At 38.3% G+C, this 21,874-nt stretch overlaps 3 protein-coding genes across 6 annotated transcripts in view; all 3 read right to left on the reverse strand.

Annotated features, from left to right (window-relative positions):
* Positions 1-218: 218 nt before the first annotated feature.
* Positions 219-7,489, reverse strand: arl8bb (ADP-ribosylation factor-like 8Bb). Its single transcript, XM_079482911.1, has 7 exons — positions 7,215-7,489; positions 5,815-5,895; positions 5,170-5,243; positions 4,996-5,089; positions 4,254-4,321; positions 4,034-4,104; positions 219-3,000 (listed from the first exon to the last, which is right to left on the reverse strand). Exons 1-7 carry the CDS (start codon positions 7,335-7,337, stop codon positions 2,951-2,953), a joined length of 561 nt encoding a protein of 186 aa, XP_079339037.1. The 5' UTR covers positions 7,338-7,489; the 3' UTR covers positions 219-2,950.
* A 5,422-nt stretch (positions 7,490-12,911) lies between these two features.
* On the reverse strand, positions 12,912-16,572 carry bhlhe40 (basic helix-loop-helix family, member e40). Its single transcript, XM_079483239.1, has 5 exons — positions 16,199-16,572; positions 16,044-16,107; positions 15,744-15,851; positions 15,206-15,329; positions 12,912-15,008 (listed from the first exon to the last, which is right to left on the reverse strand). The coding sequence occupies exons 1-5, from the start codon at positions 16,276-16,278 to the stop codon at positions 14,170-14,172; spliced, it is 1,215 nt and encodes a 404-aa protein (XP_079339365.1). The 5' UTR covers positions 16,279-16,572; the 3' UTR covers positions 12,912-14,169.
* A 3,136-nt stretch (positions 16,573-19,708) lies between these two features.
* Positions 19,709-21,874, reverse strand: part of itpr1b (inositol 1,4,5-trisphosphate receptor, type 1b) — a 92,576-nt gene continuing 90,410 nt past the window's right edge. For all 4 annotated transcript variants that reach the window (XM_079482950.1, XM_079482949.1, XM_079482951.1 and 1 more), the window contains one exon: positions 19,709-20,935. In XM_079482950.1, the coding sequence (XP_079339076.1) occupies positions 20,849-20,935 (87 nt within the window). In that variant the 3' untranslated portion in view covers positions 19,709-20,848. The remainder of the gene's footprint in view (positions 20,936-21,874) is intronic.

A 21,874-nucleotide genomic window follows, 5' to 3' on the forward strand; every position in this document is an offset into this window, starting at 1 on the left:
GACATTTGTTTTAAAGAAAAAATATACTTATTTACTAACTTTAAAAAGTTAATTCATAGTATGTAATATAATCAAAATGAAAACAAAGTACTATTTTAGGACAACTAAATTAAGTTTACAGTGTCTATAGGCTACATGCATTCATGTGTTTGTTTGTGGGTTACAATGAAATAACTATGTACCCTATATCACTTTAGAATGTCAAACGCCATACAAGTAATTCTAAAAAACATTTATTGAACAACCACAACAAACCAAATGCAATACACACATAAGAGCCCTCGGCTAAACCAAAAGAAAGCTTCTCTCTTTTTTCTTACAAAATCAGCAAACAGATCAATTTAATCTTCATGTGTTGAAAACTCTACTGTATAATGTGTCAATACAATTCAGTTTTATTTATAAAGCGCCTTTTACGTTTCATTGTTTCAAAGCAGCTTTATAGGAAGAAAGATCAAAATAAACTAAAGTTAGTATTAGTATTAAAATAACAAGGCTGCACGAAATAATCACATGACAGAAAAAGCTTTCCCCATAGAGCCAACAACACACTTCAGCTATCAATGAAGAAACACAAAGAATTATGGGATTTGATGTGAAGTGTCAGGGACAAATCACAAAACAGTGTCTGCATTAATAATTTGCACATCAGGAGCCTGGGATTTTCCTGACCTCTCAAATGAAAAGTAAAGAAAAATAAACTTTGACAGCCCCTGTTTACAAACCGGTTAACATTCAGTCATGATAAAATAAAAGGTATAAAAACATTGCAGCCATTATAAACACTTGCTAAAAAATTGCAATAAATTATAAAAAATATTGTCATAGCAAACTTGTATATCATAAAGAATAATACAATTAAAGAAACCTGATTTAAAAAAGCTTCACAGCAATACTATGGCAGATGATCAATACAGCATTTGTGGTTTGTATCTATCAGGTCCAGGTTTTTTTATTAGGTTTTGCGTGGTTTGTGTTTCATTTGTCAAAAAAGCTTCTTGTATCACATGGACAGCAAAAGAGCAAAATTCTCATATCGCTGGTGTCCTTCTGAAACCTCGCATCTTGATATTGTGTGCTTTTAGTTTTTTGCCATTAATCATTATTGTTAGTCACCCTTCATGTTTGTCAAATGTTTGCAAATATCTAACCAATATAACGTATTAAAAAGTGCTTGTCAACTCTGACAACAAAAGTACAGCGTCTTTCCATTTCCTGGAAAAGGGTGTATTTGGACATCCGATGTTTCAGAACGACAGCGATTATATTTTTGTTTGATTTATGTCGTACTATCAATGTTGGGATTGTATTCAAACCCATGATCTTTCTCCTCAGATGACCTTCGTGATGTCTGAACTCAATGTAGCTCATGACAGAGACGTGGTCGCTCTTCTGAGGTAGATTACAGGTGAGAACAGTCAATAACTGTACATCAAAGTAACCGAAGGCCTTCAAACAATAATGGGAAATGACAATCAATCACAAATAACCAAGAATTATGTTTTGAAAGTGAGTGAGCAAGCTGAGATAAGACGGATGGCATCCAACTAAACTTCTGTGGCTAAATTCTCAAAAGAGCGAGCAGGCCATTTACAGTCAAATCATTTAATAATCACAGTTTCAAAACACGAGCTGACTCAAACAGTGAATTATGGTTAGTAATACAGCTCCACCTTTGTAACTTCATCCCGGACCGATTGTACAAACCATCTTGTAAGTTTTCAATGCTAAAGTGACCCATTATTAGTAATGCATTGAGAAATAAATCACATGTTAAACACAATCTTAATAAATGAGCATCTGATCCAATGGATCAACACACAGGATAAACTTTACACAGCATCTTATTTCTGTACTAATAATGCTGATCCACATGCAGGAACAAAACGAGCCATTTTGATCCAATATATGAACCCCTTTAAAATAAAGCAAAAATGGATGTGCTCCACAAGCTGTTTATATCTCTTTTACTTAAAACCCTTTGACGCATTTGTACATTATGCATTTGTTCTAAATCGCTCAGCCGCTGTTACTATGGCCGACATATCGATAAATACATAAATGTAATTTGCAGAGGTGAATTATAAAGTAGTGAGAAATGCTGTTTACTAGGCAGTGTTAACCACCGAGAAGTACAGTTTCATCTCTGTAGATTCACATAGTAGGACTAAGTATTATAATCCCAAAATAGTCAAAACGTAATTACATGATTTACAAATGTGTTTTTATGAGTTGGCATCAATTACACATATTATGCTAGAAATGTTCTGCTGTTGCTGTAATAATGGCGTCTACAGTAAGTTCATTTATTTACAGTAAGGCCAATTATTTGTGGTTTTATAATGTCTATAATTCTGGTGAAACCGATTCATTAATGTAAATCCGCAAGGCACTTCTCTTTCATATATATATCGGTAAATGCCATCTTTCTTCATCACCGGTACGCGCGCTGAAACAGAATCCCAAGAGGGGACATTTTTAGATATTTTTTAAGATGTTTAGAGGTTTTTAGCTATATGAATTTTAACATGTTATCTCGCATACTCTATAGGCAAACGTGTAATATAAACAAACAAGTGCATATTTCAAATATGATGTTTTAAGAAAACTGAGGTCTACGAGGAGATTTGATCTGTAGCTAGTTATAGCTACTTTCTGAACCTCCGGTCAGACATGGGTGTGAATAAAAGTCCAAACTCCATCTAGCCAAAACAAAACCAGGCTGATCTATAAAAAAGAACCGTACTGGTGGGATGTCTGAAGCCCACTGATGCGACGCTGATGCTTTACAAAGTCTGTGTGTAACAGACAGCAGGTGTGAGACAGACCGACAGACATAAAGACAGACAGACACGGGTCCACTGGGACAGTCAGGGAGGGGCTGCTGGGGCTGACCCGAGAGCTAAAACATAGGCAAAGCTGGACTGATGGGAAGAGAAGGGGTCTGTTCTCAACTTCTCCGGGATTTTGAATGTTGGATGAGCCACTGTAATGTGATATCTGCAGGAAAGAAGTGCAGAGAGAGATCATGATCCCATTTCCACTGTAGCACATTTTCGTCCAAACCAAAGTATGTCAGCTGGTTCATAAAACATCTCTAATAACAATACAGTTATGGGCTGTAAAACACAATGTCTTTTCTGCTTACTTTTTTACTTATTTCTGAACCTTTAAGCCTTTAAGGCTCCCAACCTTTATAGACAATGATATTTGCCAAATCTCAAGCACCCATATTACTAAACATCATGACAGCTGGAGACTGTAATATATGACAATTACAAAAAAAGCTTTGGCTTGAAACTTTTCTGAATGACACATGCAAAGGAAGTACCGCTCGTAGTGATCCACAAAAAGCAACAAATCAATGTTCTGAGATTATTCTCAGATACAAAGTTGTGTTATGAACAGGTGGCACCCACAGTACAGCGTTCTGCTTTCCAGGAAACCACTTTAACATCGTCCTCTCGGCTCACAACAAATGTTTCAACTCAAATAACTTTTAAAAGAATTAGCAACTTTTACTGTTTAACTGTTAACATTCCTAAAAACATCAAATTTCCAAGCTCAAGCTATTCTTCAAGATGCTGTGTCTAATTTGTGGGAGGATCTATCGACAGAAATGCAATATAATATACATGACTATGTCATCGGGTATATAAAGACCTTACATAATAAAGCGTTTTAATACCTTAGAATGAGCTATATCTATCTGAAAACACAGCAGGTCCCTTTACATGGACTTCGTCATGTTGTTTCTAGAGTTTTCCTAAACGGACAAACTGCTCTACAGAGTGCGCTTCGTAAATACGTCATCTCCATCAGCAAAGAAGCGAAAACGTTACAACATCTTAGTCTTGTGTCAGCCACCGTAGTGCCTCGAAGGGAGGGGTGGAGTGAGCTGTTGGTTGCAGCTAAATTTCATACACTGGACCTTTTAAGCAATATAAAAGTCGTTTTTTTTGTGTGACATTCAAAATAATCAACAGAAAAAGAGCAAAGCGATGTCCAAACATCGCAGATCTTCAACACTCACCAATATTGTCCTTTTCCTTGCATGAAATTGAGTAGCAGCAAATCTCCCTGTCTTGAATGGCTGACAGATTCCTGTAGAAAATAGGAAACACTATAGCAAAAGCAGAAACATCTAAAAAGAAAGTCTGAAACAGGAAGGAGATGCAATGTGCTGAATGCATTTTCACTCAGCACAAAAGCATCCAGAGATCACGGAGTTGTTATATTAGTCATTTACTTACATCTTTTCGATGAGTTGTTTCTCGTCCAGCGCGCTGTGAAGGTCTCTTTTGTTGCCAAGGACAAGTACCTGTGAAAAGTAAAGTAGTCATAAATGACCCATAAGGCACCTCTTAAATCTACATATCTCACTTGGGCCACTGAACGTTTATCCTACTGATCAGAAACCCACTTAATATGGTTAAGAATGCATGTCTGTGCATCAGATTGTGTTAAAGCTGTCTTATAAATGAGTTTGATCAGCGAATAGTGGGCGGCACGGCTCAAAGCCCCATCACTCCCTACAGACATATAATCTATGAGCGATGTGTTTGCTCTGTGCTGTCAGAGCCGTTTCCGCCGATGAAGATAACACGCATAATGCCCCCAGCGGAGCTCACAGCAGATGTAATGCCTAGTCATGCTCCTTAAAAACCACACAGCAGCTCTGGAAAGATCTGGAAAAGCAGGGGTGTGGCACTGGGATTCACTTATGGGCGCTTTGATAAAAAAAGTATGAATCATTTCTTAACCTGTGCGTTTCAAGTATTTTAACACGTTTTAATCCCCATTCCCATGAACTAATTGGACAACGAGCAACGTCTTAAAAAAATCTAATATTATTCATAATTTCGATTTTGATCCCACAGAAAGTCAGTCATGTGTAACTAAATGACCGAATTCACATTTTATTGGTAAACTACTCATTTAAGTAGTTTCAGCTAAAACACATCAAACAGAATGTTACTGATCTCCTCCCCGTACAGGAATGCCTTGAAGCTGTGGTTTGTCTAACAGGTTGTGTAGCTCGTTTCTTGAGGCTTCCACTTTTTCATGGTCGGCAGCGTCCACCATATATCTGAAAGCGAAACACAAAATTCTCATGACCTCAATGCAGAAATGTAATCACTGGCCCTTTAAATCACATATCATACTCACACTATAGCGTTGACACCCCGACAATATCTCTCCCACATGCTTCTGAAGCGTGGCTGCCCGCCTATATCCCAAATCTAAGTAAAGACAAATTAATTTACCATTGTCATCCCACATATCAAACTATCAACTACTCGACTGTCAATCATCTATTAAAACAAAAAAAAAAAAAATTATTAAAATAACAATTGGATCAAAACAATTCTGAAACACCGGACTGAAACAGAGAAATAACATGAATATTCTACAACAACAAAAAAAAACCACATTTGCAATGAATTAAATTATTGACATGTAAAAGTAAACTGTAGAAAACAATGATAATCGTTCATCAGAATTCCTTCAAAATCTAATCACGTGGGATCGCAGTGTTTATTAATATAAGATTGTGTAAATGTTTTACGCGCATTTGTTAAAAATAATGAGCAATTATTGAATAAAGGATAGATACAAACAAGACATCTCATTCAGCAGGTGAACACAGACCCTGATGTCATCACAAAGAAACAATTTTAAGTTATCAGAGGGCATGATAAGCAGTTTTCTCACATGCTACGACTAGTTATTTAACAATAAATAAAAAAAGAGCTCTTTCAATCCAAGTGTAAGAAAAGTGTCCTTGAGACAGGAGAAAACAAAGAGACTCACTTTAATTGTTACATTTCCCTTGGTCACTTTCCTCATGTTGAAGCCGACCGTAGGGATCATGTCTTCATTAAACTGGCCAGACTGGAGAAACACAAAAAAATAACATTTCTAATAAAAGAAAAACACTTATTTCTTATACAAAGGTTTACATAGAAGTTTAAATTAAAAGTGCAAATCATAAGGCAGACTGTGGCTTGTAAATAAATCCCTTTGGTTTGGTTTATTATCAAGGCGAAACATCCTTTAGAGCGTACAAACCCAACAGAGCTTAGCTAATTTTATGGTAATATTAGCAAATCCTTATTGGGTTGCAACAGTGTATGTGCTTCCTATACACAAATCACAAAAAAATGATCTATCTATAGATTTTAGCTGACCCCATTACTTTTGATCCTAGACTGACCAACGAGATGTTGAACCTACAGTAAAATATGGATTTCTATTCGCAGAAACAACAGGAATCAGCCTTTAACCACGTGAGCAGGTGCAGTTGGGCAAAAAAGGTTCTTTGAAACCCTTTTCACTTGTTTTACTGCACTGCAGAAGAAGCAAGAGGTTCAAGGGCAGGTTCACCTGATCTGAGAAAAAAGAACTCCCAGTGGGGCAGTTAAGGTCAGCAATCTGCATTCTTACACTTGCGCTTGGGCAAGCTGATAACATTTTTATTTTAATAAATTCTAACCATTCCAATATTGTGACAGACATGCGGAAATGCAAATCCATGCCTAACCGTATCAGCACTGTGACATGTCAAAATGACTCAATCAGAGCTTAATAGAGACATAAATATCATTGTCTCAAAATGATCTCGTTTCGAAACCATACAGGTAACAGGCATTGATGTACGTGCAAAAGCCAAAATGAATAATAAACATAATTTTGCGTTAACAACTCAAGGATCCCGGGGAATTGCACATACCTACGTATAAATGTATAGGATAATGCAATGTAAGCCGCTTTGAATAAAAGCGTCTGCCAAATGCATACATGTAAATTTTACATCTAACTTATTGATTTTAAATGATACGGTATCATTTAAATAAAATAGGCTTAATGATGCAGTAAAAGTATATAAATATATTGTATGACGTACATAAAATCAAGTTGCATGCCATCCTCCCTAAGGTCATACTGTACAGGTACAGCAGGCTTGGAAATCTTATATACAAACTATATCATCACTCCAATAATCATAAAAGCACATTATTCGTAAAAAAGAGATTAAAAAAATTCTCCACCCTTGACACACCTCAACTCGTGTGTATGACAGCACAGACATCAGGCTATAGTGAGTCATACAGCTGCAGACACATTAAAACGTGAAATAAAGTGACGGGTTGTGAGATATTAGGATATTAAATAAAGCTTCAGTGTTCGGACTGTAAGGAAATCACACTTACAGCAATTACGTTCACAAAAGTAGTTTTCCCAGAGTACTGCAGTCCCACGAGAGTCAGCTCCATCTCCTCCTTCCAGAAGAGCGACCGGATCCAGTCCAGAAGCCGGTTAAAGAGGGTCAACATCTCTCAAAGTGATGTGTACTGCTGCTGCTGCTGCTGCTGCTGTATAAACTATGATCAGATGATCAGAACAGGTTCTCCCTGCTGCAGGAGACAGTCGAGGATAAAGAGGAAGCGCCGATGTCTTGTGATTATCAGTGACGCATAATAACAGCGCCGCGATAGGCGCGCGTTCATCTTTCAGAATAAAAGTTGCACTGCAAAAGTTATCTTACTGGGGAAAATCTGATAATAATACTAATAATAATAATCGACATATTTGGTGCGGGTAAGAATACATATTACAGTTAAATAAATGATGTAGGGAACGTTAAAGAAAGAAAATAGGAAATCAAATGACTATGGGTTTCAGAATAAAACTCTCACTGTAGCTTTTCTGCAGCAAGAAACATACGTACAAAAGATTACAGGTAACGTTTAAAGTATTTATATAGAACATTTTAAAGAAAGAAAGAAAGAAAGAAAGAAAGAAAGAAAGAAAGAAAGAAAGAAAGAAAGAAAGAAAGAAAGAAAGAAATCAAATGACTGTGAATCCGTCTTCGGAATAAAAGTCTCCAACAAGACACTTACTAACATCAGACACCTTTAGTGCATAAAAAATTACGATTTAATAAATTAAAAATACGTATTTTTAGTTTCCTTTTTTAACGAAAATTAACTCACTAAGCATCTTGTTTACAGGGGAGTTGAAATATTATGCGCATGAGGTTTAATAAGCTCTCGCAGTTCATTTTCTTGGCCACAAGATGGCGATCAAGCTTTAGAATAGGCAAGTAAGCGCGTATTTTTATTGTTTCAGTTCATGCTTTTAATTTAGTTTCTGCCTGTAGTCTGTTTCAGTGGCGTAGCCAGGGGAGGGTCCATGGGGGCACTGGCCCCTCTTGAAAACTGATTGGCCCCCCATTGTGCCCCCACCCTTCTACTTGTCTGTCACTCACAAATTCAAATTATAATCGTTCAGTTTGTAGTAATTCATGATTGCGTCGCGATGCTTCTCAACTAGGACCAAGAATAGGAAGCTGCTGTTTTCCAACAACAACAAAAAAAAAAACACACGGTAAGTTGATCTATTTTATATTGCTTATGTTTTTCGATTAGCGAGTTGTTGCAGTGCAAGAATGGTTTGGTACTACTAACGTTAGCAGCTACTTTCGGTGTTAGGACAGACCAGGTTCGATGACGATGTTATCTCCTAGAGCAGACTAAGATAATGCTAATCATTATATTTACTATGCGCCTGACCTGATGCTGAATGTAACATCGGAGTTACTTATTTTTTGGCCGCAACAACGCAAGTGATATTGCAAGCGAGGTGACGAAACAAATTGTATGATCTATGATGTTTATCTAACGCTACACACTTTAAGATGAGACACGGCAGGCAAAAACATAGTTTTCTATTATTTTTTACTTGTCAATTTTGAGATTTGCACCGTGTCATTTCGTCATCTCTCTCTCTCTCTCTCTCTCTCTCTCTCTCTCTCTCTCTCTCTGACATGCGTGACATGCTCTGACATTTCCACAGACTGTTTTTCTGTTCAGTTTAAGCCCATAAATGCCGAGTTATAAGTTTTAAAGTGTTTTAGTTGGTTTGTATTGTTATTGTTGTTGTGGTATGGTATAATCAGGGCTGCACATTTGCTTAAATCACATAAGTCCCTATATTTATATATTGGTACTTTAGTATATTGGTCATTTCAGGATCTGCATTAACTCATCTACTGCACTGTAACTGTAATAACTGCATGAACTCATCTACTGCACTGTAACTGTAATAACTGCATGAACTCATCTACTGCACTGTAACTGTAATAACTGCATTAACTCATATACTGCACTGTAACTGTAATAACTGCATTAACTCATCTACTGCACTGTAACTGTAATAACTGCATTAACTCATCTACTGCACTGTAACTGTAATAACTGCATTAACTCATCTACTGCACTGTAACTGTAATAACTGCATTAACTCATCTACTGCACTGTAACTGTAATAACTGCATGAACTCATCTACTGCACTGTAACTGTAATAACTGCATTAACTCATCTACTGCACTGTAACTGTAATAACTGCATTAACTCATCTACTGCACTGTAACTGTAATAACTGCATGAACTCATCTACTGCACTGTAACTGTAATAACTGCATGAACTCATCTACTGCACTGTAACTGTAATAACTGCATGAACTCATCTACTGCACTGTAACTGTAATAACTGCATTAACTCATCTACTGCACTGTAACTGTAATAACTGCATGAACTCATCTACTGCACTGTAACTGTAATAACTGCATTAACTCATCTACTGCACTGTAACTGTAATAACTGCATTAACTCATCTACTGCACTGTAACTGTAATAACTGCATTAACTCATCTACTGCACTGTAACTGTAATAACTGCATTAACTCATCTACTGCACTGTAACTGTAATAACTGCATTAACTCATCTACTGCACTGTAACTGTAATAACTGCATTAACTCATCTACTGCACTGTAACTGTAATAACTGCATTAACTCATCTACTGCACTGTAACTGTAATAACTGCATTAACTCATCTACTGCACTGTAACTGTAATAACTGCATCAACTCATCTACTGCACTGTAACTGTAATAACTGCATTAACTCATCTACTGCACTGTAACTGTAATAACTGCATTAACTCATCTACTGCACTGTAACTGCATTAACTCATCTACTGCACTGTAACTGCATTAACTCATCTACTGCACTGTAACTGTAATAACTGCATTAACTCATCTACTGCACTGTAACTGTAATAACTGCATCAACTCATCTACTGCACTGTAACTGTAATAACTGCATTAACTCATCTACTGCACTGTAACTGTAATAACTGCATTAACTCATCTACTGCACTGTAACTGTAATAAATGCATTAACTCATCTACTGCACTGTAACTGTAATAACTGCATTAACTCATCTACTGCACTGTAACTGCATTAACTCATCTACTGCACTGTAACTGCATTAACTCATCTACTGCACTGTAACTGTAATAACTGCATTAACTCATCTACTGCACTGTAACTTTAATAACTGCATTAACTCATCTACTGCACTGTAACTGTAATAACTGCATTAACTCATCTACTGCACTGTAACTGTAATAACTGCATCAACTCATCTACTGCACTGTAACTGTAATAACTGCATCAACTCATCTACTGCACTGTAACTGTAATAACTGCATCAACTCATCTACTGCACTGTAACTGTAATAACTGCATCAACTCATCTACTGCACTGTAACTGTAATAACTGCATCAACTCATCTACTGCACTGTAACTGTAACAACTGCATCAACTCATCTACTGCACTGTAACTGTAACAACTGCATCAACTCATCTACTGCACTGTAACTGTAACAACTGCATCAACTCATCTACTGCACTGTAACTGTAACAACTGCATCAACTCATCTACTGCACTGTAACTGTAATAGCTGCATCAACTCATCTACTGCACTGTAACTGTAATAACTGCATCAACTCATCTACTGCACTGTAACTGTAATAACTGCATCAACTCATCTACTGCACTGTAACTGTAACAACTGCATCAACTCATCTACTGCACTGTAACTGTAACAACTGCATCAACTCATCTACTGCACTGTAACTGTAACAACTGCATCAACTCATCTACTGCACTGTAACTGTAACAACTGCATCAACTCATCTACTGCACTGTAACTTTAACAACTGCATCAACTCATCTACTGCACTGTAACTTTAACAACTGCATCAACTCATCTACTGCACTGTAACTTTAACAACTGCATCAACTCATCTACTGCACTGTAACTGTAATAACTGCATCAACTCATCTACTGCACTGTAACTGTAATAACTGCATTAACTCATCTACTGCACTGTAACTGTAATAACTGCATTAACTCATCTACTGCACTGTAACTTTAATAACTGCATTAACTCATCTACTGCACTGTAACTGTAATAACTGCATTAACTCATCTACTGCACTGTAACTGTAATAACTGCATGAACTCATCTACTGCACTGTAACTGTAATAACTGCATGAACTCATCTACTGCACTGTAACTGTAATAACTGCATTAACTCATCTACTGCACTGTAACTGTAATAACTGCATGAACTCATCTACTGCACTGTAACTGTAATAACTGCATTAACTCATCTACTGCACTGTAACTGTAATAACTGAATTAACTCATCTACTGCACTGTAACTTTAATAACTGCATCTATTAACTTTATGAGAAAATGCTTTGTCTTTGAGATTAAAACGCCTAATCGATTTGGTATTTTAATTAGTTGTCAGTTATAATCATCACAATTAAAATAAATAAACATTTGAAATATATCAGTCTGCGTGTAATGAATTAATAGAATTTACAAGTTTCACTTTTTTAATGGAAATAGTGAAATGCATCAACTTTTTGATGATATTCTAATGATATGACCAGCACCTATTGTTTCCGTAAGCCTGCCATCTAGTGGTAGTTCTTATTTTCTGCACGGTTGCGCATGGATCTGCAGTTGCGTGTGTGTGGATTGTCCAATGCAAAACCGCGTAAAGAAAGTCTCAAAATCCAAATGAACCGAACAGGATGTATTAATAAGCTCTTGCAGCTCATATTCTTTGCCACAAGATGGCGATAAAGCTTTAGAATAGGCAAGTAAGCAAGTATTTGTTGTATCAGTTCATGCTTTTTATTTTGTTACTGCTTACAGTTTGTTTTTATATGCAAACGTAGATATTTATACAAACTTATTAACCTTTAACAATATTGTATTTCCACTGTTATCTGTAAGTTTAAATCGTTTGGCAGAGCTAAAATGTTCAAATAAATGTTTTTACCCAAATACTATAACATCCCAACATGATGCTGTTGTTTTTAAAATATTGAGTATTGTCACTGCATCTCTTATTGCTTTTCTTCCAGAGATACATTGTTTATTAAGTACTGGTACAGTACTTACAAGTAATGATCTGTGTTTACTTTGATTTATATTTCAAGCTATAAAAATATCATATGAATCACAAGTGAATGATTTCAAACAAATATTTACAAATTGTTCTTGTATACAGCCATGAATCCCTGTGTCATCATTCTTGAGTTGACCTGGCTGCTGTGTAGTGGATGGAATGAGGCTGATCATGCTTGTGCTCACCCTGTGGCTCTACGTGTGAGAATTAAGACCAACAATTACGCCTGTTTACATCCCAGCAGGGTGGAGGAGTGAAACTACTCTGAACAGAGCTCACAGCCAGACATGGGTGCAAATCTTAACACAATTACACAGGTTACATGGCTGGAGATACACATATTGGCATTATAGCCTTATTAAAACGAACAATGATACTAATGGCAGTATTAAAGTAACTTCTGTAATTGTTGCTGTTAGAACAATATCTCTTATATTGTTTGTCTAGAGGATTTGCATAGACAGAGCAAGTTTATGGGTTATGTAAGTGTTACATAATGACAAACAGTGAAGTTGTTTTCACAGCTAAACACGTCAAGCTCTCGAATCAGACTCGAACAAGACATTTCCACGGGAAAAGAAGCTTTATTAATACTTTTTTCTTTATGTATGTCAACAATACTTTAGACATACTTTAGACAAAATATATACATCAAGCAACCTTCAGTTAGGTCCCACAATAAAAATCCCAAGTACCTCTTCCTATACAAAACTAATATATTGTTTAAAACATTACATTCATTTTCATTTGCTTCTATGTTGAATCCAGGATTACAAATGCAGATGTCTGGCGATGCAGATATCACGTTTACTGCTTTTAACAGGAAAAGGCAACAGTATGAAGAAAGACCTGCCTTCATTCGACCAGAAATGAACACACGTGATGCAGATCGAGTCTAGGTCCAAAGCTATACCAACACAATCTCGTGGCATACAGCGCTCGGCCCTCTAAAACTCACCTCTCAAATGTAAATTGGTGGGTCACGTATCAAAAATACAGATGTACAAGTAGTATAAACAAAATAATTACACGATGCAGTCACCTCACAAGAACTTCTCCTACGAGCACGATGACAAACTCAAAAGCTACGATGTAGTCGTGATTATATTACTCCTGTATAGACACGAGCGTCACGTCTGATGGGAGTTCTCGTTTACGCAAGAAAACTCGAGTGAGTCCGTTTGTGTTATGACAGGTCACGGGGTGAGTTTTACATCTGAGCTCCTGTCAACAAAAACAAGGAGATGTTTGGTAGCATTGCAGTCTAGAAGGATGATTCTTATGCTTAAAGCAGTAACAAAAGCGTCTTATTCTAGTTTTCACGGCACAGAAATGTCCAAAGCAGGGGTGATGTTAAAATGACTTCATTACATTCAACAAATGAAAAGGTGCTTGTGCAAAGTCCTTAACGTTTGGGGGATCGTCTGCACGTCACATTCCGGGGGTTTTATATTTTGAATTTGAACATTCGACGTAAGTGCAGAGAGAAGCCGCTCGCCCAGAGTTCATGGTTTGACCTTCTTCACAGTGTATCACAGTGTTTTACACGGGGCCTCGTAAACTGTCCACGTGGACTTTCGTTGTCCTTTCCGTCTCAGGGTCTGTGTACGCTGGTTGTGGAGGGAGCTAGCCAAGTAGACTGATAAGAGTGTGTGCGCGTGTTTGTGTGTTCATGAGGCCGTCATACTTCTGAAAGGATCTGAACAGCTGCTGGCTGAGGTTGAGGCTTTTCTTTACTTTCCCCATCTTCAACCCAAACTTCTCGGAGAGCTTATTCAGCAGGAAAGTCCACTTTGCAAGACCAGACATTCAGAGAGCGGGGTCCTCAGTCTTTGGTTTCTAGGTTTAAGGGTGGGACTTGTTTAAGAGCCTGCAGGAGTGCAGGAGAGTCCATAGGGGTTGGGGTGGTGACTGGAGAACCCACTCTTGAGGACATAACAAGGGATGAAGGGAGGTTCTCCGGAGACAACCCGCTCGAGGACCCACCAAGGCCTGGGTACAATACGGGCATGGCACCCGGGTACCAACACTTCTCCAGCATCGGCAGGTACGCCGCCGCACCGTTAGGAAAGAGGTAGAACGGCATGCAAAGAGGCGGCTGGTGTGGAGAAAAGCTCATGTAGGGACTGTGACCTCCCACCAACTCGTGCCCCGAAAGAGACTCGTCTTCAGAAGAGTCGGACCTCTGGCGCTTGGCCTGCGGCTCGTCTAATTCCTCTTTAATGCAGCCGCCCATTCTCTCGGCCAGGCCATACTTGACGTCCCCATCTTTGCCGTAGTAGACCGGCCGCTGGGCTTTCGGGTCACGTTTCTCGAGCTCTCCCCCATAACCGCTATCAGTATCCGTATCGCTTCCGCTCTGCTCGCTGCTGTGGGGATAAGTCCTTTGAATAACAGGAACACAGTTTTTAGCATGACCCTCCGTGGATTTTGGCTGCACACATGCTGGTTTCTCCCGGTTCTCCTGGAGTTTGGGAGCTGGCTCCTCGGGGCTTTGTATGAGCTCGGACGCCACTCTCTGCAGATGGTTGATTATGTGAGTGGGCGTCAGATCGCGCACGTTCTCCTGGTTGGCCAGGAACTGCAGGACCTCTTTGGCACACAGATGGAACCCGGAACGAAACATTTCCTCGCTGTTTTCCGATTGCCCATTGCTTTGCTCACCTGCATTAAAACCAGAAACTACATCAGACATCTTGCTTCACAATAATGCAAATATGCAATCATCCACTGTTACGCAAGCACGTCTCAGTTTCGTTACTTTTTAATGCAATCAAAAACAAAAGGGGGTGAGTAGGAAGTGAAAAGTTCAGCAGGGCTGTACCCTGTTGCAAGGTCACACTTTTCTGAGCAACACTCACCGATTTGCATTCCACTTTGCAGGGAAATGATTTTCTGTTGTTGCTGCTCCAGCAGGTTGTTAAGACCTTTCACATGTTTGAGCGTCAGTTCCAGCACAACAGCCTTCTCCAAGTGTCCCAGAGTCTAAAACAGGAAGAACGCAGATAAGCATGTTGATCTTTCTTATATAATGAGCTCTGCAGAAGCTAAGAGGACAAACGCTGAGCGGGAATGCAGGCACTCCTCTCTGCTGGCATGTAAGCGTGCATGCCTCTAATACTGAAATACTTGGAATGACAACGTAACTTCAACTTGTTGATATGTTAACTGTTTAAGTAACGCTGTGGGAGACTGATTCCATTTCTGCTACGCCTGTATAAGTATTATGCATACAGGTTGAGAAATGTGTATTTTACGCACTCGATGTGCTGTCGAAGGGCGCGCCCTTCCATGAAGTTATTGAAAAGCAGGACAAACATGATTTATTCATTATTAACAAGCAGGTGGCGCTTTGATACAACAGGGTGAGGTGAGCTCATCCACTCCCATATTACTTACAGTGAGTTTGAGGTGTTCGGGCAGCAAATCCTTCAACTGCGCGATGCACTCGTTTATTCGGTCCCTCCTTTTCTTCTCGATCAATCGATGTGGCAATTTGTATGTATCCTGTAGGATCGAGCAACACATTTAATGCCGAATTCCGTGCGCAAAACAACAACATTAAAAACAAACTTGTGCAGTATAATTATATTGTTTAGACTATATCGTTTTGAACGTACGTGCAATAAAATGTACAAATGGAGATGTGCGCAAAAGTGCGCGTAATCATGCTTTGGTGCGTAATTGCGCGTTCCGTACCTTACTGTCCTCACTGCGCTTCATGCCCCGCCGCTGTTTATACACATACATGGGGAAATCCATTCTGGAGCAGAAAAGAATATAAAGCCAATAAGAAAACAAGCGATCTGAAAATATTTCCATAAAACAAAAAAAGCATTTTGAGATTGACTTACCCTTGCATGTCAGAGATATGATCCATCGGAGCGTGTTTGGTTATGCATGGAGGAGGTTGCGCACTGGTAATCCTCTCCATTTCAGACTTAATGTCTCACAGACGAAAAACACGGCAGATTTAAAAGAATATATGAAAAGTAAAAAACAAATCCTTCACTTTTTCATCAAAATCCACATGTATTTCCCACGAATAGAGAACCGAAAAGTAGCTGAACTGGTTGGAGTTCCACTGTCTGGTGTTGTGAGCTGGAGCTGTATGTAGCTCCGCTTGCTGGTTAAATGAGTGTGTGTGGGTGGATGTGAAGTACGTGCTAAATAAACCCTGTGACTGCAGACACGTCTCGAGCTTCAGTCACATGAGCCTCACGTGTGTGACGGCGCTTTCAGAGCTCAACCCATTTACAGCAGTCGGCCCGCCCGCCCGTGTCCCGTGTACCGCCATGCTGCTGCTGCTCTCTCTCTCTCTCTCTCTCTCTCTCTCTCTCTCTCTCTCTCTCTCTCTCTCTCTCTCTCTCTCTCTCTCTCTCTCTCTCTCTCTCTCTCTCTCTCTCTCTCTCTCTCTCTCTCTCTCTCTCTCTCTCTCACTCTCTCCCCACAATAACAGCTTCACTCAGGAATAATACGAGTCTCATCTGTTTGGAGTGTCTGATGCTGGATTGATCTGTAAAAAGCATACTATATATTTGCTTTTTTAGAACTGTGGATTGCGAGCATTATAATTTTGGACGTAGAATAATATGAATAATATGCAGATAGATGATACTGTACATACCCTATAACAACGCATAGGCTACTATACTGGAAAATAATTAAACTTGTTGCACAATACTTGGCATTTATCGTGCTTTTTTAGTAAAAGAATGCAGTGATAAGCAACACGTGCCAGTTTAATGTTTTTATTTGACTTTGAGTACTTCTTTTAAATCTGGTCACTTTGTATTAGCACCTATGGAACTGTCGCTTTGGATAAAAGCGACTAAATATAAAATGAAATAAAACACGAATACTATTCCATGTTTATAAAAAGCCTTATGAATTCCATCGAACAACCTACTATACATTTGAGTTATTGACAAATGCTTCTCTGGCAAGCCCGTGTACCTGCCAGCATCATCAAAAACACATTAAGCGCGCACGCGATGTGACACAAACACCGGGGCCCGAACGTTCGTGTCAAAGCTTCTAAAAGGAATCGTGTTGATTTCAAATGATACCCAGAACACATGCGTCACGCTCCATCAAAATAACGCTGTTGTTTATTAACGAGATTCCCCTGACGTGATGTTGGCACATGAGCGCGCACGACCCTTCACAATAGTGACAGATGCGCGCTCCGTTAATTCACACCGGGGCCGTTTGCGCTCCACGTGCATGCGGCCTCTCGTGGCTCTCTCGTGCTGCGGCTTGGTTTGTTGTTGCCGGTTGTACTCGGCGGCAGTCACGTTGAACTCCTCATGGCCGGAGAGGGAGGAGGCGGAGGACCGTCTGAATTCCCGGTGCTGACGTCATTCTATTTATTTCTTGCACAGAGAGGCTCGAGCTCAGCGCAGGCGCTTTGATAAGAACAAAGAGAGAACTCGCGCTTGCTTGAAGTGTAAATGTCATAAATATGTGAACATGTTACACCTTGTTCTTTTTTTCCTCGTGTTTTGACAGTCCGATTTATTCGGTAAATAATTTGATGACACATTTTCAATTGTATGCATATGCAATGCAATGCATTATAGTTAAGTGGGAGTTTGGTGCTTTTCCACTTTTTACATATGAAGCATCGCTGTGCACAGAGATTCATTAGGTTACATGAGACAGTAGCCTAATTTAATTAATTAAAAGCGGATTATACATTTTGTTACACTTAAAATTACATAGCAGCAAAATGGGTGTGATATAGGGTCACACTTCAGTGTTCATGTTTAGAGGGAAATTACATAATAAATACTGAGAAACATATGTCTGTGTATGATTATGAATCGGAAGTGCTTATAACTGTACACAATGTTGGCGTTACTCCTGTTGGAATTCATGACATTGCCATGTAACATGGACATCGCTAATGTAGGCCTACTGTAATGCAAGGTGCTGCCAATTGTTATAAATCATCACAAGAAGCTTTAATGACAGGAAAGTGTAGAGCCACCCAATGCACTCAAATAGATGGTGAATATCAATAAGGTCATTTTACTGTGGTAATGACTACGAGGGTTCCAGGAGAAATGCCTATAATAATGTAATAAGACAAGCAATGTGGTTTAATTTTTAAATAGCCAATTTTTTGCATTATTGCATAACAATTGGATGAAGGACTTTGTTAGATCATGTGATAAGTGATCTGAATTCTATTCGCTAGGTTACTTAAACAGCATTCTTTACCAATGAAGTTTCACGCTGTATCATGTGTTGTGTCATGGCTTCATTGCATTGCGTTTTTTTCCCTACAGGAAAGTCCCATAATCGACAACAAACAAAACCCTTAAACTTGAGGTTATTATTACTGATTTAATGCATTTTGGAAACGCACAAAAGTGCCTATTGTTCGCTGTGTATTTAAGTCATTAGAATAGCTGCTTGAAAATAATGTAAGACATCAAGTACAACTCGGTTCTTGGTGATGTGACGACATTGATATTTTAGCAATGACAATGGACATGCACTCCCATCACAAATAAATATGACTAACAGGTCGTTCATCTTGCTAAACCGACATTTGCAACAAGACTCACTGTCGAAATATCTCCAAGAACATTGTAATTGCTCCCAGGTAACAATTCTGACCTAAATAAGGACCGACAGAAATGGAGGTTAAGCCTTATCAAAATATATTGCCTTTCACATGCCCACTCAAGATCACACTTGAAGAGTTTCATTTCTTATGAAGCTGATGATGGTCCTGTCATATTTTCCTCCCTGTGCACTGGTTTATTTTATTTTACAAATGTCACTTAACTCGCGGAAGGTTTCAGTCTGATGCTGCACTTCAGATAGGGGGATTTCAGAGAGAGCTTTTGTGCAACGCCAAGCATCAATAATTCAGTGTTTTATGATGTTTGTTTGACACTTATGTCACTTTTGCACACAACAGCAAGATTATACCCAACTTATTATACCCTAGTGTTTTACAAATAAACAGCTTTTTAACCTCTTTTGCAGATCAGCATGAGAGGTCAAAGTGCATTTCTTTCGAGAAGGACCGTCGGCTTTACAAAGATTCTTCATAAACTCAACTTCCTTTGCACGAAGAAGGCATTGTCATATGACAAACTAGAAGGAATGTCATCAGCATCAGCGCATGTCTGCCTGTTCTGCAGAATAATAAACCATATTAATAAAATGTACAGTAAAAACAAAATGTTAAATTATTTGTAACCCTAAATGGTTATTTAACCACTATTGAAAAGTTTGCTCTAGTGGAAACATGGGTGGTCAAAGCACAACTTGTTAATCTTGATGGCATCAAGGGAGATTTTCAGTTGATCAGCGTTTTGACTAAAGACATAAAAAACATCTCTGATCCTTTCAACAAGAAATACAGATTTTATTAATATCACTAAATTAATTTACAATCTCATTGAATATTTATTTTATCTATTCAATCGGTCATTTTCCAGTAACAGTGGTGTTTATTATTAGGATGATATGAAAATGTATCTCTCTGTAAAAGCAAAGACCCGGCAGACATATATACGTATTACAAGATAAATAAAAATAAAGGGAAAAAATGATAAAATTACCTTAATTTTTAGCTAAAAGGTGACATTTTCTAGACAATTTACAGAGGAGTCTAGAAAACTTGATTGCTTTTCCCAGTAAGAATTCAAACTGTGCGCTACACCTTTTGATGCAAAACGTATGGACAGGCACACTTAAGATGACTCTATGATGATAGGAATGCTATGGGTTCAGTTATTCAATAGTGCATAAATTACGTTCGATTTGAACACAAACCTGACCAGCCTAAACAGTTTTTAACCTAAGTGTATTCATTATACTCAATATATGGTCATAAATCCAGAAAAGGCTAATAAAAACTATATTAATGCTCAATAACAAACAAAACCAGATTTCATCCATGAGAATCAAACTCTTACAACAACAACCTATCTGTTTTTTTATTTTGATATAAATAAATTTAAATAAATATGAAAAGGCTTTTTTCATAAATGATTTATATATACGGTATTTCAGACTTTGCAAACAGAACTCCTACATGTACTTGGTCTCTAATGAGTTTCATTAGAATCAAAGCAAAAGAACAAAACGAAAGGAAATAACATTTTCCACATCGGCCCTTTACGACATAATTTACAGATCAGTGTATTTGCATATTATTAATATTGCACAAAATACAAAAATAAACATCAAATACTGACTGCTATACTGTTATGGGTCAATAAAAAAAACAATGTCCAAGCAGCATCTACAGACCGCACACGTTCTCAGTCGTGCGGTTTACCTATCGTAGCTCTGCTTTACCCTGTGGAAGCCAAGTGTAATTTACTTCAATATAACATTTGGCACTCAAATGGATCGTGACGGTAGGAGTTTGTATTTGTAATGCGACAATGTGTCTTTTCCACACGCACATTCATACACACACACACGCACAAAGTCTGATGTGATGTCTGCAGAAGACGGCTGTAGGACACTTGGCCTCAGGCGGGCTGCTGAGGGTTGACGTTCATGTGTTGCGGGTGTCCCAAAAGACCGATCCTGTGTTTCTGTTTTCTTTGCTCTGTCATCTGTCAGAAAACACGCAAGTGTTATTGGGTTTCGTCTGGTTATAAATCTCTCTTTAACTCACTCTCCAACGTCGATGTGTAAATCGAACATATACATACTTACACATAACAATACACATACATCTGGATATAGTTATAAAAGCTAGACATACAGTTAACTTTAAACAAATAACAAATTATTCTAGTTTTAAATGAGGATACATGATGTGCATCATCCGCCAGAAAACACACGAGCTTCATGATTCTCTCCCACCAACACCACACGCATGAATGTGGTGTGTATTCATTCATAAAATGGGTGAATCTGAATATTCACAGTTCTAAATCCTAAATGTACAGTTACATATATAAATATATAGTTAACAGGATATATGTATTTGTAAATCCAGATAAATAAAACAATACTTTCTTCAAACCTGGTTCATTAAAACCAAAACTTTATATAATTATTTGAAATACATAGTAATTAAATTCATATTTTAAAAATGTATCTTCTCCTACGGTTTGTATCACCTACATATCAGACGTAGTGATGCGGTAACGCGTCTCACGTATCCTATGATGTTGCCTTGGTTATAAACTCATTACTCAAGAGTGTCTAGTGTGTTTTAGGTGATTTATGAAAAAGCTTCTTGGAATATAAAAATGGAGCAACTGGACCGTGTCATGCAATGTTGTGCAACCGAGCCACAAAGCACTTGATACACACTCACATAGACACTTCCAACGAAATTCAGTCCGTCTGTACAGAAATCCCCTACTCTGACTCAACAACTGCGAAAGTGAGCCAGAATCGCAACAGCTCGCTGTCATATAAATTAAAGTCTGTGTCCACAGGAAGTCTCTCATTCGACTCAACAAACCATTTTTAAACATTTGCGGAATTGCACGCTTCATTTCCTGCTATATGTGCCTCCATATAAGGAGCTGTTAAATTGT

This window comes from Barbatula barbatula (genome assembly GCF_947034865.1).
Source record: "Barbatula barbatula genome assembly, chromosome: 20".
NCBI classification, from domain to species: domain Eukaryota; kingdom Metazoa; phylum Chordata; class Actinopteri; order Cypriniformes; family Nemacheilidae; genus Barbatula; species Barbatula barbatula.

Coding starts and splice junctions, on each gene's coding strand:
- arl8bb (XM_079482911.1), bottom strand. CDS start 7,337: ATGTTGACCCTCTTTAACCGGCTTCTGGACTGGATCCGGTCGCTCTTC. Junction 5,896..7,214: donor CTTTTGTGAACGTAATTGCT/GTAAGTGTGATT, acceptor GTGTTTCTCCAG/TCTGGCCAGTTTAATGAAGA. Junction 5,090..5,169: donor CGGGGTGTCAACGCTATAGT/GTGAGTATGATA, acceptor TTTCGCTTTCAG/ATATATGGTGGACGCTGCCG.
- bhlhe40 (XM_079483239.1), bottom strand. CDS start 16,278: ATGGAGAGGATTACCAGTGCGCAACCTCCTCCATGCATAACCAAACAC. Junction 15,852..16,043: donor AGCGCAGTGAGGACAGTAAG/GTACGGAACGCG, acceptor TCGATCCTACAG/GATACATACAAATTGCCACA. Junction 15,009..15,205: donor GCAAAGTGGAATGCAAATCG/GTGAGTGTTGCT, acceptor GTTTTAATGCAG/GTGAGCAAAGCAATGGGCAA.